This window comes from Bacillus rossius, chromosome 12, assembly GCF_032445375.1.
Source record: "Bacillus rossius redtenbacheri isolate Brsri chromosome 12, Brsri_v3, whole genome shotgun sequence".
Lineage (NCBI taxonomy): Eukaryota > Metazoa > Arthropoda > Insecta > Phasmatodea > Bacillidae > Bacillus > Bacillus rossius.
Genome location: NC_086339.1, coordinates 8,178,890 through 8,195,837, shown reverse-complemented (window position 1 = coordinate 8,195,837; position 16,948 = coordinate 8,178,890). Strand labels below are relative to the sequence as shown.

The 16,948-nt window shown below is 40.9% G+C and overlaps 3 protein-coding genes across 3 annotated transcripts in view; 2 read left to right on the top strand and 1 right to left on the bottom strand.

The window, feature by feature from the left end:
- Window positions 1-1,328, top strand: part of LOC134537470 (exportin-4-like) — a 32,453-nt gene extending 31,125 nt beyond the window's left edge. The window contains exon 22 of the mRNA XM_063377936.1: window positions 1,056-1,328. Within this exon, the coding sequence (XP_063234006.1) occupies window positions 1,056-1,250 (195 nt within the window). The 3' untranslated portion in view covers window positions 1,251-1,328. The remainder of the gene's footprint in view (window positions 1-1,055) is intronic.
- Window positions 1,329-3,017: 1,689 nt separating this feature from the next.
- LOC134537471 (glycoprotein endo-alpha-1,2-mannosidase-like protein) lies at window positions 3,018-6,958 on the bottom strand. Its single transcript, XM_063377938.1, has 4 exons — window positions 6,746-6,958; window positions 6,012-6,298; window positions 4,996-5,403; window positions 3,018-4,471 (listed from the first exon to the last, which is right to left on the bottom strand). The coding sequence occupies exons 1-4, from the start codon at window positions 6,934-6,936 to the stop codon at window positions 4,089-4,091; spliced, it is 1,269 nt and encodes a 422-aa protein (XP_063234008.1). The 5' UTR covers window positions 6,937-6,958; the 3' UTR covers window positions 3,018-4,088.
- A 36-nt stretch (window positions 6,959-6,994) lies between these two features.
- LOC134537472 (deubiquitinase OTUD6B) lies at window positions 6,995-14,297 on the top strand. The gene is made up of 5 exons (XM_063377939.1): window positions 6,995-7,625; window positions 8,436-8,581; window positions 11,445-11,707; window positions 12,804-13,023; window positions 13,807-14,297. The coding sequence occupies exons 1-5, from the start codon at window positions 7,577-7,579 to the stop codon at window positions 14,029-14,031; spliced, it is 903 nt and encodes a 300-aa protein (XP_063234009.1). The 5' UTR covers window positions 6,995-7,576; the 3' UTR covers window positions 14,032-14,297.
- The last annotated feature ends 2,651 nt before the right edge of the window (window positions 14,298-16,948 follow it).

Here is a 16,948-nt window from a genome sequence, read left to right as displayed (position 1 = left end):
TAATGCCTGAATGCCTTAAATCCACCAAGTCGGATTCTACATCAATTGATGAAGTGACAAGATTCTTACGTGATCCTACAGTTAACCCAGAAATAAACATCCTCGAATACTGGAAAACTCAGGGTGCGTGTTCACCCAGGCTACATAAACTGTCCAAAAAATATTTGTGTTCACCACCTGCGACAGTGTTCTCTGAACGTTTGTTCAGCACTACAGGAAACATATGTGACCAAAAACGGAATTGTCAAAATCCTTGTTTTTTTAAATAAAAATTTAAAGGGTTTAATAATTCTGCATAATGTTTAATTTTTTTTCTTAACTTATAAATTATGTTATAATTAACCCTTGAGAACTGGATTCGAATTCGAGGGGTGGATTCGAGGTACTGTTTGGGATTCGGATTCGAGAAAAATGGGATTCGAACCATCACTAGTTTAAAAGCATCTCTGATATTACGTTTTGTCCATGATTCAGATTTTTCTATTTAAATATTATTTTGTATAACATATGTAATTATGAGATTTTCTTATACCATACATTAATGTCTATTCACTGTAGTATTACAGTTGAAGTCATTTTGAGAATAATAATAATAATAATAATAATAATAATAATAATAATAATAATAATAATGATAATTCAATGCTTAACACCAATAAATCTATTTCTCAGGAGAAATTGTTTATAGCAGTCAGTGACTACTGATAACAAGGCCTCTTTCATTTAAGACTCTGTAGAAATAAAAAATTTGAAATCACAGCAGATTATTTTCTTAATGAAATTCAAGGGGAAGACGTTTTTCCAAAATCATCATTACAATACAAAATTGTGTCTAAAACTTGTGTGTCTATGGCATACATCTGGCAACAGAGCATTCCGAAACAAGGACAGCGCTAGCGGCAGGGATTGTGCGTTGGAATGAGATAGTAGACGCACACTGCAAACTGACGGGTGAGACGTGCTGTAGTAAACACAAGCAGTCGTGTACAATAGCTGCTCATGTTGTACGAAGTGTTGACTGGGCGGGCGGATGCGGATGGTTGTGCGTGTCGCAGACGGACTACCAGCAGCTGGTTCAGGGGCTGCTGGACTCACGGGAGGACCCGGGCGTCTCCCAGCGCCTGGCCGCCGCCTTCACCGACCTCACGGCGGGCGTCGCCCTCAACGCCAACGCCCGCCAGCGCGACAAGTTCCGGGAGAACTTCGACAAGTTCGTCGTCGCCATCCGCAGCTTCCTGCTCATCAAGTGAGCGTCGGACGTTTTGTTCCCGCCCCCCGCGGTCTTTTGTACGTTCTACAAATAAACATGCAACTCTTTTTGTTAATAATTGAGGTGAAAATCACATTCCAATACCACATACTTTCCTATCCTCTTTTTTTCTTCCTCATTTATCCTTGTATGTAATATCTTAGTGCAATTACTAGGGGCAGGCATTTTTCACGAATAAATCTGAATGCCTATTAGACTGCAACAAGTTACACCCACGCCAGCGGTTTCTTCCTTGTGATTGGCGGCCGTCTGCGAGAGAAATCGTTGCCTTATTTGACCGGGCCAATCAGGACGCATTCGCTTCCGCACTGAATTACTGTGATTGGTGTTGTAACAATCGACGTGGAACTGAAATAAACTCACCCAATATCGAAACACAGACGATGCTACGGTGTTTTAACTTTCAGCTAGTCACGGAATCTTTTCACGAAATATGCATGCCCCTAGAAATTACGTATTAGCATCTACTACACATTGGATAAAATTTTAGAAATGTTTTTATCTGCCACAAAAATGAATTTATTATCATTGTAATCAGCAGTGATGTGTGAATATTATTAAGGTGGAAAAAAAGTTTATGTTATGCAAGTTTGAAGAGCTGAAATCTGCTATTAGGGGTAATTAAGTATTAAAAAAATTTATTTTTGAATTGTTTGATATTCAATTCAACATTTCAAATGGGATAAATTTTTTTTTATTGTTATTTGTTACTGATAAATGTAGCAAGTTGATTCAGTCACAAAAACAAAAAAAAATTGAAATAGTGTAGCATGTATAAAGCCAAAAAGATTTACATATTCAGAAATTTTTATTTGTTTTCTGTAACATAAACACATGTTTTTATATGTAAAAAATACCTAATCACAAATTATGATTGAAGGTACATAATGTTAGAAGTTGTGTGTCTATTGGCACCCTTGTTTGGAAAAAAATCCTTCCGTTCCTTACCATTTTAGTGGGTTTTCAGATGTACTTGCATAGTCTTACAATATTTTATTTTGCCAACTATTTTGTGATAGCAAAAAAAAAATCTAAGTGGTTTCTATTGCTGATAGAGAGTTTAATTTAGGCATTCCTGCTCTAAACTTAATCATGAAGCATGAGACAATTTTACAGAAATGTGGCAGTGGGTCTTTAAAGACAAATAAAATAGCAGCCGGTAGCACAACAAAATTGAACAATTGTTGATTTGGTTAAGCAAATTAGAGCATAAAGTGTACCTATCAGTGGTTTTAACATTTTTTTTTTTTTTGCATAGCCTGATGAGTCCATTGGTGAAATGTTCAGACACTGACAATTGCCAAATTGATGTTTACTGCTTGTTATAATGTTTTTGATTTCCTCACGCCCCCTTGAAAAACATTATAGGTAACAGGGTTCTATTGTATAATGTATAAAGAATAAAATGTGGTAGGTGAGGTTAAATTGGAAATAAAGACAGGGGAGAATGAAATAGACCATCCATGGGGATGATGGAGGCTGGACTTTTCTTTATTTCTTTCAAAAAATTTCAAAATAGTAATGCAAATTATTTTAAAAATATATTTAGGGTCTTTTCAAATATTGGCCTGGGGAAAAGTCAGGTAAATTTTATCACAGATTTGTGTGTACACTGAAAAGAATTTGGATGGCTGTCTTCATTCACATGGCAGTTGATCTGCAAATCAATTTCTGAAATTTAAAATAAATAAATATAAAAAGTAGCACATAACATTGCAATGTGGAGGTTTATACAAATGGACGAAAATTTGTTATCAATTAACTTTATTACACATTCACACACAATAGTGACATTGTACAAATTTGTATTTCATTAAATACCCTTTCATTTTTAAAAAAGATATCAAGAGTTTTAAAAAAAAATAACAGAAGAACTAATTAATACATCATACAAAAATGTCACAGCCAATAAATATTTGGTTCAGATCCAAACAACGAATGCCCTTATTTTTATCTTTGGCCATTGGTCAATGCAAGTATTACCCCTTCACACCAACTCAAAGCAGTGTTTGTATTGTGCTTCACTCACTCAAACTTTGACCAACTATAGCGTGCTCAGGTGACCACCTCACCTAACATTTCCAAAATATCCCCCCCCCCCCCCCCCCCAAATTAAATACTGTTTTTGAGTATGAATATAGATATTTGCTAGTGGTTTAGCCAGAAATAAAGCAATCCAAGGTTAGAATGACACATTCAACAATATAAATTAATTGTGTTCAACACAAACAATCCGAAAATTTGAGGTTGCAGGTGAAGTATCACACGTGAAATAAACACTCTGGCAATGTTTTCTGAAGAAAAATACTGTCATTTTGACTAGTTGCAATTTGAGTGTTTCCTTATTTAGCGGGTGAATATTTGAACGTTGTGTAACAGTGTTGCTTGAGATGAAAGTTGAAAACTACAGGTCTGCCTGCCCGACTGAGGTATGCGCCGAGTGAGCTTGTTCAGCTCAGTAAAACATCATCATCACCATCATCATTTGCAGTTTCCAGCCACTGTTTGAAACATGAGCCTCTCCAACTCTGCTTGTCTTCCCACTATTTCTCAGGCTTCACTTTGGTCTAGTCCTTCCCTATACACACTCCTCCACTCTTTCCCTTTGTGTCTCTGTTTGTTTTTTCCACATTTCCACCTCATGCACCTTCCAGAGTATATCATCCTCCTCTGCCGCTGTGCCATCTAAGTATCAATGCCTCAGAAAATAATGACTCCAAACGCACAAATGGTTAGGTTTCTAATTTTATCACGTGGCTGATATCGTGACCCTGAACTCCAAACGAGAACACACGTGGAGCAACACACATGGAGGTGTTCACTTGCGGCTGAACTCTCGCACCCACGACCGCGTGAGGTTGAGGTAGAAGAGGGCTCCCTCCGGCTCGTAGTCGAGGTAGTTCGGTCGCGGCACGGCGGGCTCGATCTGCGTCCCCTCGTGCCACTCGTTGAAGGAGGTGATGCTGATGATGCGGGCACGCGCGGCCAGGGCGCTGCGCCAGGCCGCCCCGTAGTAGCGGCCGCGCTGGCGGTGGCGCGTGCTTCCGGCGTTCCACGGCCGCACCTGGGTGTCCACGTAGCCGGGCCCCACCGACGGCACGAACAGCAGGTCGTGCTGCCGCGCGAACTTGCCCAGCCCGCGCCAGTTCTTCCACGTCGAGCCGTACGTGAACCCGTCGCTCGCGAAGTACGTGTAGAAGCCTACAACACAAGACGCCATTCTGGTTCCACAGTTTCTTTCTCAGATGAAGTAGAGAAGTAAGTAATGTACATATATGTGGCAAACATACACCACGATGCTGCATAATCCACGCTTAATATATTAAATAAAACAACAGTAAGAATGCATAAACACTCTTCAACAGAGAAACCATTCACCAATATGACATTAAACTGAGAGACAACTGTTTAATTTATAAGGCAGTTCAAACATGACGCAATAATTTAGTACTTGTCTAAATAACTTAGTTATATTTTATATCATAGAGATACTTCACTTTTTGGTCTATTGCACAGAAGCCAACCGAAAACTACAATGAAGATTCATAAACAAACTTTTAAAAAAAAATTAAATATATTAAATATATACAGAGAGAGAGAGTAAAATTATGTGTTTTGTGGAAAAAAAAACTGGGGTTTGATTCATTATCATACTTCAGTTCATGCTCATTCAAGATAACTTGGCTGCGTGACGGGGAGATGGTAATGGTAACGCCGGTACTGACCGTCAAAGTGCGCCTGCTTGACTTCGTACTTGTGCCGCACGTCCACGAGCAGCGCCAGGAACACGGCGTCGAAGGGCGTGCCGCGCAGGCTGAGGTTTCCCCGGGGGGAGAGCAGCTCGCGCCACGCGGCCGCCGGCAACAGGTACGAGTCGTACACGTACAGCACCGGCAGGCTGCGCGGGCCGCGGGCCATGCGCAGCAGCGCGGGGTGCGTGCCGTACTGCAGCACCAGGTAGCGCACCTGCTCGGCGAGGCTCGCGGGGCTGCGGCCGCGGTACGGCTCCACGTGCACGGCCACCTTTAGGCCGTGGGCGTGCGCGGCGTCCAGCAGCTCGGGGAGCACTGCGTCAGGGGGGCTGCCCTCCGGGTCGGCCATGCCGGGCGGGTACCACGACACCACCAGCGTGCCTGCTCGCAAACACACACCGTTCTCCATCTGCTCCAGTAAATACTGTGGCACTGTCAAATTAAATGTAACGAAAGAAATCATGTTCTAGCTAAGAAGAGGGTTAAGACTTCTTCCCATCCTTACAAAACATGTACCTAAAATAACTTACAAACATGCAATCAGCAAGAATTCAACATGAGAATATCTCTTAAATTAGAGAAGGAATCACGTCACAGGATGGCCAAGAATAGAAGGTATTGCTGATTTCCTTTTGAGCTTCCAGCAAGAATGTCTGGTAAAAATCATCACACTTCTCATGTGGTTGTTGCAAGTTTACTCTGAAAATGGCAACGACTGCAACAATGCGTAAGTATTATAATGTAAGCTATGAACTGTGATTTCTCAGAACCCAGTTGGAATATAAAAATGCTGTTTTCAAGGTAAATACAGTAATGTATCTAGCTTTCGAAAAAAAACTTTTTTATGAATTTTGATATTAATTTCCGGAAAAGCCAAGACGTAAGAAAATTGCAGGTTGATATCTCCCTCACAGTGAAATGAAAGTGAACATTTAGCTGCAGATCAGCAAAGAAGCAATGCTCGGAAGCAGGAAGGGGTGTGTACTCGCCCACGCCAGAATCTTTGAGCTGCTGCATGTGGGCACGTATGATGGCGGGGTCACGGGAGCTGTAGCAGCCCAGTGCCGGGTAGTAGTTGGAGCTGATGTCGCCCGGGGGCTCATGTGCACTCGTGGGGTACATGCGCTTGTCCTCACGCCGCCAGTTCGGCAGGTACGGGTGGTCCCAGTGCCGCCACTCCCCGTCCACCGCCACGCTGCCGTACCACGCGTAGTAGAACACGTGCACATTGTGGTTCACTGCCAGGGGTGCATCTGTAGCTCTCTCCGTCGGGGGCCTGTACCACACACACCCCCACTCTGACTCATCAGACCATCACCATAACAATGGTAATTATTCCGTATAATGTATCTAATTTTATTCCTTGATCATGATGACATTATTTTTTATATCTTGATCCTATGCATCCTATCCAATCAAAAACTCCTACATCATCATACAAACAAGTGATGTCAGATCTTGTGAAAATTGTTTAATTCCTATTTAACTTTTTCTGTTTTACATCACTAGGCTCAGTGTATACGGGATCATGCCATCAGGATCAAGGGATTAAATTTTGATATGTGATACGGAAAGTTTTTGTTTGAATGAGTCGTTACACAAGAAGAGTGCCCTCAAATGACCAAGCAAGTAATTAGTAAAACATTGCATAACGAATCTACAAGATTACTAACTCAAACAATACAAAAACTACAGTTCCCATGTTACGCCACACTGTGCCTACCTCGGAGGGGGGCGGGACCCGGGGGATGTGAGGACCCGCGGTTCGGGCCGGGCGACGCTGGGAGCGCAGTCGGGGCAGCCGGCCCACGTGTACACCAGCAGGGCGAGCGCGGACACGGCGCCCGCTGCCGCCAGCACGGGCAGCGTCGCGCGGCGCCGGCAGGGGGCGTAGCACCGCCGCAGCGCGGGCATCGCGGCTCCTCAGGCTGCGACACGGCGTTCCCCGCGCGTCACGTAGCCCTCCGTTTCCGTCCCTCTAGCGACTACTTCCGCCTCGTCCAGCATCGTGGCGCGCTAACGTTTACTTTTCGTGTGTTTCCTCCATTTTTTTTTGTGTAACGAAACGACAACACTAAATCGTGCCGAAGCCCTCTCGCGCATGTGCACACTTTAGGTGTCACGGAGCGCAAGATCAATTCAAAATTTCCCTTAGAAACGCTACACCTATAAAAGTCAGTCATCTGCGGAATGAAATTAACGCACACTTTGATTTTACACATGAAGTAATAGCGAAAGTAATATTAAGAGGGCGTTATTAGTTAGTTGTGTTGTCAGTGGTGTGAACGATTCGTTCAAAATAAAAGAATTTTTGAGAGAACGAAAACATGTGATTCATTCGATATAGAAATAACGTTGGAGTGGAGGTTAACGACTGAAATGTACGAGTGGCATGTTTGCCTCACGATATTCTTTGGCCAGTGCGGCACCACCATCGTAGTGGAGTATCTGCCACAGCAATACCCTTTGCGCTAGCGCCCCTTGGCCCTTGCACAAGTGATAGAAACTGTGGATCAAAGACTATAAATAGAAGATAGAATATAGCTTTAACGTGATGGAGGATCTTCAACTTCGTCACCGGAACGAGAAGAAAGATCTTCAAAGTATGTCGTTTTAAAGAAATGTGCTTGATTGCTGAAAGAGAGCTACTGTTCTTAAATACTATGTCGGTTAGCTACATTAAAAATACTTTAAAATAGGGTGAACGGTGTTTTAGGTTAGCTTATAGACATTGCATAGGTAGTTGTTCCAAGTTCATTCCTTGACCCTGGTAACATGATCGTGTATATGTTGAGCTTGTTTTTCATGATGCTGTTTTATTTTAGTACGCCAAAAGATCCTGGCCAAACTAAAACTCTATTATCACAATACAAACAAATTGTCAGGTTATGTGTAAATTTATGTGTTTCCTATTCAACTTATTTATCAGAATTCATTGGTCAATTGTCTATTGTAGAGCGCCACTCTAAAGAGCAAAGACATACACCTGAAAATAGATTTTTTTTTTATTTTCTTATATCTCATTTAAATATTGAGGCAAACTAAGATATTTTAAGTATATGTGATGCATTTGGATTAAACATAGAATAATCTTTTAAGTAGCATAATCCTAGATGTAGGTATTAATATTTATGTTGGTCAGAAAAGGTATTGGAGCAATCTCAAAACTTTTTAAAAATTTATTTTGCCACAATGGGGGAGCTGCAGCAAAGCAGGTGTGAAGGAAGAGATGAGTGCACCTTGAGAAAATTATTTTCTGTTTTGAAGAAAATTATAGGAAAATTATTCTGAAATACCCAGTGAAAGGCTATCTGTGTGACCACTAATCTGCCACAGCTACTCAGTATTATGAGCTTTGTTCGAGAATTTAGCAACATTATCTTAAATGCATGGAATGTTTGATGTCATTTCAGATAAAATTCAAGCGCTCAAAAAGACTGTTACGAAAGGGGACAAGAAAAAGAAGAAGGAAGTGTCTGAAGAAATAACTAGACTCGAAACTGAGATTCAAAGTCGGCACTGCCAAGAGTTATCGGAGCTTAACATTTCTAGTCATGAGGTTTGTAGAATTAAAGCCCACCGCACACGGTACAATATTTTCTACTAGTTTGCTTACTAGAATGCTTGCTGGTTTCTGTACTGTGTAGGCTACAAGCTGAAACACTAGGTGCACTCCAAGTTTCTGCTGCACACGATTATAGCTGCCTTACTAGTTTTGTTAAGAGAATATTCTCCACAACAAATTTGTATTATGATAATTCACATTTTTTACTGCATACAAACAAGGCTCTTCTTTGTATGCATTTATTAAAACGAGGAGTTGGTCACTATTCCACTTATTTCCGTCCATGTTTATCACGACATGCGCGCTTAAATGTGTAAACAACCCCTCGTACTGTTTTCGTGAGTTCTGATTGGCCACTCCTTAAATATTGTAACACAGCAAGCAACGAAAATAGGACGCAGTCTATTACGCAAAACCAGTAGCCCAGCTAGTACAGCTACTAGTATCCAGTTTGAATTCGAGTGAAGAAACAAGTAGAAGAGCCAGCACGACTCCTAGCATACAATATTGTAAGGAATATTGTACCGTGTGTGGCGGGCTTTAGTCTGTTCTCTCAGTTTGTGTGTTCATGTGTTGTAATAAATTGTTTTTTTATTTAAAAAATTTGTCTTAAGCAACATAAAGTAACTATTGGTTTTTGCAACTTATAATGTTGTAGGCTTTTTTTACATCTTACAACGTTGTATTTTTACATGGTAGGTATCAACTTCTAGGCATCCTTCTAATGTAGTCATTAGCTCAGAAAGTAATACCCCCCCTTTCCCATAATTGTTAACCATTTAATAATTGTTTTTATTGGAGTCAGTTAAAACTTTTATTAACATTATAAATTTGAAATTATTTAACTTTGCTACAATAGGCCTAGGCTTAACAAGTTCATACAAAATTAGAGTCTACAAACTAGAATATGCCACAAACACTTGGCTATGACTGACTGTTCTGTAAAAAAAAAATGTGATATAAGATTCAAATATCTTTCAGTATAAAATTGAAAACCATAAAATAATATCAGTAGTGTGTGACTTTCATCCTCTGGCAAGTTCAGTTTGTAGACTAACCGTCTCAAATAGGTTTATGCGCTACTCACGGTAGAATGTACACATGTGAAGTGAGGAGGCGGATCAGGTATGTCACAGTGTCATACGCGCCCTCTAGCCACTTGTCCCCTCTTCACAAACCTCGGTCCAGCCTGTTCATCGGTGACTCGGCGAGGGGACTTAAATGGGAGAGAGAGGAAACTGATAAGCGGTGTGGAAAAGAGAGAGAGGCAGAGATGCTCCTTTCACTTGCAGCAATCTCTCTCTTCTTTCGTCCTAACTAGTTGTTCCTTGCGGGGCTTAATTTTGGGGCGTGTTACACTTGCATGTACGCCACCGTGGACTTTATTGCTCATCTTGTAGATATTTAAATAGCTGGAAATATGTGAACATTTCAACACTCAAAATTTATCAACACAAATCTATAACTTATTCACAATTTTTCCTGTTTAGAAATGCACATTAGAGTTGTTATTTGGAAGCATTATTGCAATAGGTGTTGAAATCAAACCCAAGGCATACAAATTAACATTTTAAACCTTACCCCAGCCCATGGCTAGGTAGACAGAAACTGTAAATCACCATTTCATTGCAAATATACTTTACTATATTTCCCACTTGAGCTGTTAACATACCTACCTCAGACTCCATTTCAAGTGTAACTGCATTGACGTAACCTGTTACGATTATTCTGATGTATTGATATTGTTAACTTTAATAATTAATTGAGCAATAAATCTGTTACATTCATGCCATAAGTTTCAATCAAATACTATACAAAGCTCAATACTGCACATTTGCCTGTTAACCATTGTGCATAATGGAAACCAGAATAATCTGGAGTTCATAAGTCGAAAACGCAAGTATTTAGGTTAATGTGCTGGTACCAACTGCCATTTTCAGATAGGTAACTTACCTAGGCACAATCTGTAGCTTCTTTGGGAATAAAGTCTTAACAGAACAGTTAATGTTGAATCCCCATCATGTAGCGTAGTGACAGCAGTAGTTTCACTTTATAAAAAATTCTTAACTGTTTCGTGATGTAAACAAATGGTAAAAAATAAAAGATTGTGCAGATATTCGGCTCAGTGTCTTGATGTTAAGCTTCATAGCATTTTCTTTAAGGGGGTGCCTCCCATTTCAGGTCATGATTTATATTTATATTAATCACTGATCAACTTTTAGACTTTTTCAATTGTTTAACTTTCATGAAATGAAAAATATATACAGCACATACTTTTTGCATAATTAGCCGCCAAAGTTACATTTTTAACATTTTTGGGCTGTACAAATAAGGAGAATTTAATTTATTGCAGAACTGAAACTTTTCAGGTTTAACTGCAATGACACTGGCTACTTCATGATACGGTTCACATTTCTATCACAAAAACTCATTTCATGTTTCTTGGCTGTCGAAATCGTAACAAATTTGAGTATATTTAAATGCCAGGTAAAATCAATTAATATTTTCTGAAAAAAATTCAAACCGTTTCTTGAAGTAGCCAGTGGCATGGCAGTTGAACCTAAAAAAAAAGTTTCAGTTGTGCGATAAATTATATTCTCCTTATTTGTACAACCCGAAAAAAGGTAAAAATGTAACTTTGGCGGCTAATTATGCAAAACGTACGGGCCGTGTGTATTTTTCAATTTCCTGAAGGTTTAAACAATTGAGAAAGTCTGCAAGTTTATCTGTAGTTACTGTGAATTTAAAATCTTGACCTGAGATTGGAGGCACCCCCTTAACACCAGCAACATCTGAATGTGTCGGCAGAGCACACTCGGTGTATCGCGTGTGTGAGCAAGCGCGTTCTCTTCCCCAGGCGGCGGGAGATCCCGTCGAGCTGGAGCCGGCGGTCGCGGAGGACGACTGCGCGGAGGAGCCGGCCGGCAACCCGCAGAGGGTCAGCAAGGCGCGCAAGAGGCGGGACAGGAAGGCCGTGAAGGAGAGAGAGCGGGAACAGCTGATCATGGCCCAGGAGGAGGAGAACAAGACCGGCGCGAGGAACACGGAGATGCAGACGATCAAACGGTTGCTGAGGGCGCGGGGACTGGCGGTACACGAGATACCTTCCGACGGCAACTGGTGAGCTGCGAGACGTGTTTTAAGATCGCTGGAATTCCATGATAGAAAATTTTCTGGCCAATTTTTTTGTAATGCTGCATTCAAACTTCCAGAAAAACTTTTAATTCATGTTATGGGTCACATCTGTATTTTGGACATAAACATTCTTTACATTTTCACCACAAGAACACCTGGAATATGGGTTGCACCATATATTTGTCTTCAACAGAGTTCCATAAATACAAGTGAAGTGTTTGTGTTCCGTGTCTCAGCTTATTGGCTTTATTTTCAATCTAATTTTATTTTTAAAACAGAGGATTAGTGTTATCGTTTTTATTTTTACAGAAGCAGTTTGGAAAAAATTTACTCCACCAAAATAGGGGTAAAATTTATGCTTCACTTTTACAATTAAATAATTTTAAATAAATTGGTTAGAAATTAATTCAATAGGAGATGCACAATAAAATTAATTTTTTTGATTCAATACATGTCAGGAAATAACGACATACCCTTGAATTTCAAACCAGAGATTTTTTTTTTATTGATTTGAATAAGTTTTGGTTAAAAGCTACTTAATTCCATGATATAACCTGCATTTCGGTGCTTTATGGTTATATGGTATACTATTTTGCATTGTGGTGTTTGACATGCTTTCCAATGTTATTTCGGCTTTATTGCAATTCACCGTATAATCTTGTCCCTACGCATAAAAAATAAGCACTGGTATTGACTTTCATTCCTTGTTTGTCTGCTTTCTGTCCTTTATTACTCTGTTGGGTTGGTTGGTTGGGAATGGAGTTGATGAAATGTTCTAAATTTATGAGGGTGTGTGTGTATATGTGTTTGAGATAGGCCACAATCGTTAAGCAAGGTGATAAAGCCTGCTGCCCATGCCTTCAAAGTATTGAATGAAGTATTACTGTTCTTCTGGCTTCGTCTCACTGTTGGTTTATTTTTTTTATTTTTTTATTTTATAGTTAAAAACTTTTATGGAAAATTATTTTTATAATGTGATGATATCAATATGTGGTAATTCAAGTTGAGAGGCGAGGCATAGGTTTAACGTGCATGTTGTGCCGACGGAGTAGTGGTTGATGGGAGGGGCATTGCGTTGCAGCCTGTACGCGGCGGTGGACTTCCAGAGGAAGTTGGCAGGACTGCCCCACCTGGGGCCGGAGCGGCTGCGGCAGGCGGCGAGCCAGTACCTGCGCGGCCACCGCGACGACTTCCTGCCGTTCCTGAGCCACCCCGACTCGGGGGAGCCCCTCACGGAGCAGCAGTTCGATGAGTACTGCGCCCGGACCGCCGACACGCCCGCGTGGGGCGGCCAGGTGGAGGTGAGGCCGGCCTCGTTCGGGTCTGTTCAGCTTACAGTGCATCCAGATATATGACTGTTTAGTGAAAAAAATAAAATATTTTACTGTTACATGTAAAACCGTATAAATAATTCATTCTGAATTTAAAGTACAAGCTGTGTAGTAGAGCCTAATTTGTGGGCTGACGATGACGGCCTATCCAAGGTCAGTAAGTGAATGCTGAACATCAGCTCTTCCTTCACCCTTACCGCGAATGCAAGCAGAAATCAATAATTATGTTACCGAGTCATTTACTGCTGTCTCCCTTTTTGGGTAGTTCTGATTCGTGACCTGCTGAATTATGAAACTAAATTTAACAAATGGAAGACTTACGGTGAGATCCTTTTTATCTGGCGGTGAATGGGTATCGCTGCATGGCTGTATTTTTAGTTTGGTCGAGAGTTTTATCATTGCTGCCAGGTTTCACCTGAGTACAGCGTTTTCGAGTGGGTTATATGGACGTAGTTATGCAAAAAGGAACCAACCCACATGAAGCCTATTCTGAATACGTATTTTGAAGTTAAAGTTAATTATAAATTGTAATTCTCGTATTGATAACATAATGTGGGTATAATTTTAACGGTCTAGTATAAATACTGATATATAGTAATAGCAACAACGGTTTGATCAACCTTGTACTATTTTAATTTGCATAACTACGTCTTTATATTCCATATTTATTGGGGGGGAAAAAGTCAAACAAATCCGGCAAGCTAGGTTGGAGGTGTTCAACTGTGAGACGGAGGATGCGTGTTATGTTTGCAGCTGAGGGCGCTGTCGCACGCGCTGCGCTGCCAGATCGAGGTGGTGCAGGCGAGCGGGCCGCCCATCGTGCTGGGGGAGGAGTACGGGGGGGGCGGCCCGCGCCTGGTGGTGGCCTACCACCGCCACATGTACGGCCTGGGCGAGCACTACAACTCCGTGAGGCCCCTCGCGCCGGGCGAAGACGGTGACCCAGACGACCCTCCGCAAGAGGTCGTCGGACCCTGAGCCCGCCCCGAGTTGCAGTGGGTGTGTTCGCTTGGTTTCATCCCTCGACCTTTCAGTTTCAAAAACTACTTTGGGAAAAAAATAGCCACCCAAATTTGTGAAATGTAACATATTTAATTATTTGTAGCTGCTCAGTTTGAGTTGTTACTATTTTTATTTATTTTACACGCACTATTGCGGGCAGTTAAGAAACAATGTGTGCTGCCTCGAAAAATTTTATTTGTGTGTGTGTTTGTACAAATAAAATCACTATTTATTTTTCTCAATTGTTGGAAACTCGCTGATTTCTCTCCCAGTAGCGGCCACAATTTTTTTAGAGCACAGCGGTATCCAGATATTTTTACACCACTATACTTGTGCATGTAATAACATAATGGTTATCAAACTATTTTCAATGAAAATAGGTACTGCAATTTAACCTAAGTCAATTCATGCACGTAGTAAACATATATTGGCAGCTCTAACTCGAAACTATTAACAGCGGCAGTATTCACTAGCAAAATTAAAAACCAACATTTATTCAGCATTTGAACACAATTTTGAAACTGGTGGCAGAATGAGTCATATAAAAAGAAAAACCTTTCCTTTGGTAATTAACTAATTTTGTAATCCGTATTTACCTGATTGCAAGACGACTCAAATTCAAGACGAGGTCAACTTTTTAACCTTTATAAACCAGAAAATAGTATATAACAAGCTATAAATAAACATTTTACCGCCACCGTCGCACATTTGCTTCGGATATGCCAAAACGTTTTGATGCAGCACTGTTGTTGTTTTCTTCTGCATATTTTACCACAATGAGCTTAAAATTTGCATCGTGATATGTTCGAGAGCCTTTCTTTATAAAAGAACTTGATGTTCCTCGCCTTTCAACACTATCCATTTTAGGTTTCCGCAATTTACCGCATTTGTTTATAAAAGAAAATAAACAATTTCGTTTACATAGAATAACATTGTTAAAACGTATACAACACTTTGGGTTACTAAAATTATTACAGCGCTCACAACATAGTGGAGATATCATGTACTACAAAATTCAGCATGGGACCCCTACCTGGTGACTGAGGTGAAGGAGCTGGAAGGGGTACAGCGCAGAGCGGCTAGGTGGGTGATGGGAATGTGGAGAAGGAGGGAGGGGCAGGATGGGAAACTGCATAGCCCAACGGAAATGATTAAGGAGTTGGGGTGGGAAACGTTACAGAGGAGAAGAAGAGTGGAAAGGTTGGTCAGGATGTTCAAGGTGCTGAAGGGGGAAGGGGGATGGGGGCAATTGGGAAGCAAAGTACATAGAGGGGAGTACAGAGGACGAAGAGACCACAGATGTAAGCTCCAGAGGGTGTGGAGGCGGACAGAGAGAGGGCGGAACACCTTCCGGTGAGGACGGGGAGGGAGTGGAATGGGCTGGGGGAGGAAATGGTGGCGGTCAGGGATGGGAGGGAGCTGAGGAGAAAGCTGATGGAGGGGGGGGGGGGGAGAGGGGAGTGAGTGGGAGTTCTTGCCACCGGGTGAAAGCCCAATTGCAGGTTAATAAGTAATAATAATACCTGGTTTACCAACTCCCAAGTCTAGGTTTCACGTCTTCTTTCGTGCATACTTTATCTATGGCGTGAGCGCAAATAAACAAAGCATGGCGACTAGTACCGTAGATGTTTTTTATAATATTTTTGTGTACAAATTAGCTTTAAATTGTACTGTATTTTTCATTAAATGATTATAATGTTAATAGTTATTTATTGCCTGTACCCATAAAAGTAATTTCACATTGTATTAGCCTAAAAATGTGGGACAAACTACCATCAAAAATATTTTCAAATGCAAGACGAATGTGAAATTTTTTACCGTTGCCCGGAGAAAAAATAGTTGTCTTACATTCAGGTAAATACGGTATATTACCAGTATTTATTTCTTAAAGGGTTCCTCTTCCATGCCACCAGTAACAAAAAAAAAATATAATTGCCTACTGTGACTGGTGTTAATAAAAATGTCAGGAACTCATGCTATGTGCAATATCTGAACTGAAAGCTCCGTGTTGATACAGTAGTATTTTATTAGTTGAATTAATCTATAACACTAAGACACATGAGATGATTTGGGTTTAAAGAATATATTTTAGTACAGTAAACTCTTTGATTATCCTTGTTAACTGGAACCTGACAAATGCCAGAATAGTCTAAATCTTGTATTTTACGGTAAGGGCTGACCTCGAATTTGGGTAGCACAATATATTTGACTTCAGTAGAATTCTGACCACAAGTAAAGTCTTGTAGCTTATTGGATTGTGACCAATACAGAACTGTCACCACACAGTCTTTCTTCATCTGCTGGACAGGACAGGATGTAATTGCCCACTACCCCCCCCCCCCCCCCCCCTTTCCCGCCATGTAATTGCCCACTACCCCCCCCCCCCCCCCCCCCTTTCCCGCCATGTAATTTACCTACTTTTCTACCCTTCAACACTAAGCTATTCAGTCTTCTCAGTTCCTTGTCATTTCATCAAACTAGCATGCAGAAAAACCTTTACCAGGAGCACTTCAGTATACAATTGTTGAAGGCTTGCTTTTCACAGACCTAACATATGAAAGTTTCCATAAATCTAAGATGGCTGCAGTAATTGTGCGCATCTTTGGCTGTAGTTTTCAGTTCATGAAATATTGCAGTTACAACAATGGGAAATAAATAGCACGAACAAAAGAAGTTGGCGTCATGACCACCTGCCAATATAGCAACGTGAAGATTGCCTTCACGTACATTGCTAGTTCATGGTCATTTACAACAGCAGAAGAGGTGAATTTAACTCAACGCTGCTTAAGATCACACATTCTGTGCACACAAATTCTGGCTACCGTGTTTAATCACATAATTGTTGCACATTTTACGCTAAAATCTAGTTTGAAAAGTGGGGGTGTGACGTTTA

Excerpts from the sequence above, each read along its gene's own strand:
- LOC134537471 (XM_063377938.1), bottom strand. The coding sequence starts at position 6,936 with ATGCCCGCGCTGCGGCGGTGCTACGCCCCCTGCCGGCGCCGCGCGACG. Across the intron at positions 6,299-6,745 it reads GGGTCCCGCCCCCCTCCGAG|GCCCCCGACGGAGAGAGCTA; the intron begins GTAGGCACAGTG and ends TGTGTGGTACAG. Across the intron at positions 4,472-4,995 it reads CAAGCAGGCGCACTTTGACG|GCTTCTACACGTACTTCGCG; the intron begins GTCAGTACCGGC and ends CTTGTGTTGTAG.
- LOC134537472 (XM_063377939.1), top strand. The coding sequence starts at position 7,577 with ATGGAGGATCTTCAACTTCGTCACCGGAACGAGAAGAAAGATCTTCAA. Across the intron at positions 7,626-8,435 it reads CGAGAAGAAAGATCTTCAAA|ATAAAATTCAAGCGCTCAAA; the intron begins GTATGTCGTTTT and ends ATGTCATTTCAG. Across the intron at positions 13,024-13,806 it reads CGTGGGGCGGCCAGGTGGAG|CTGAGGGCGCTGTCGCACGC; the intron begins GTGAGGCCGGCC and ends TTATGTTTGCAG.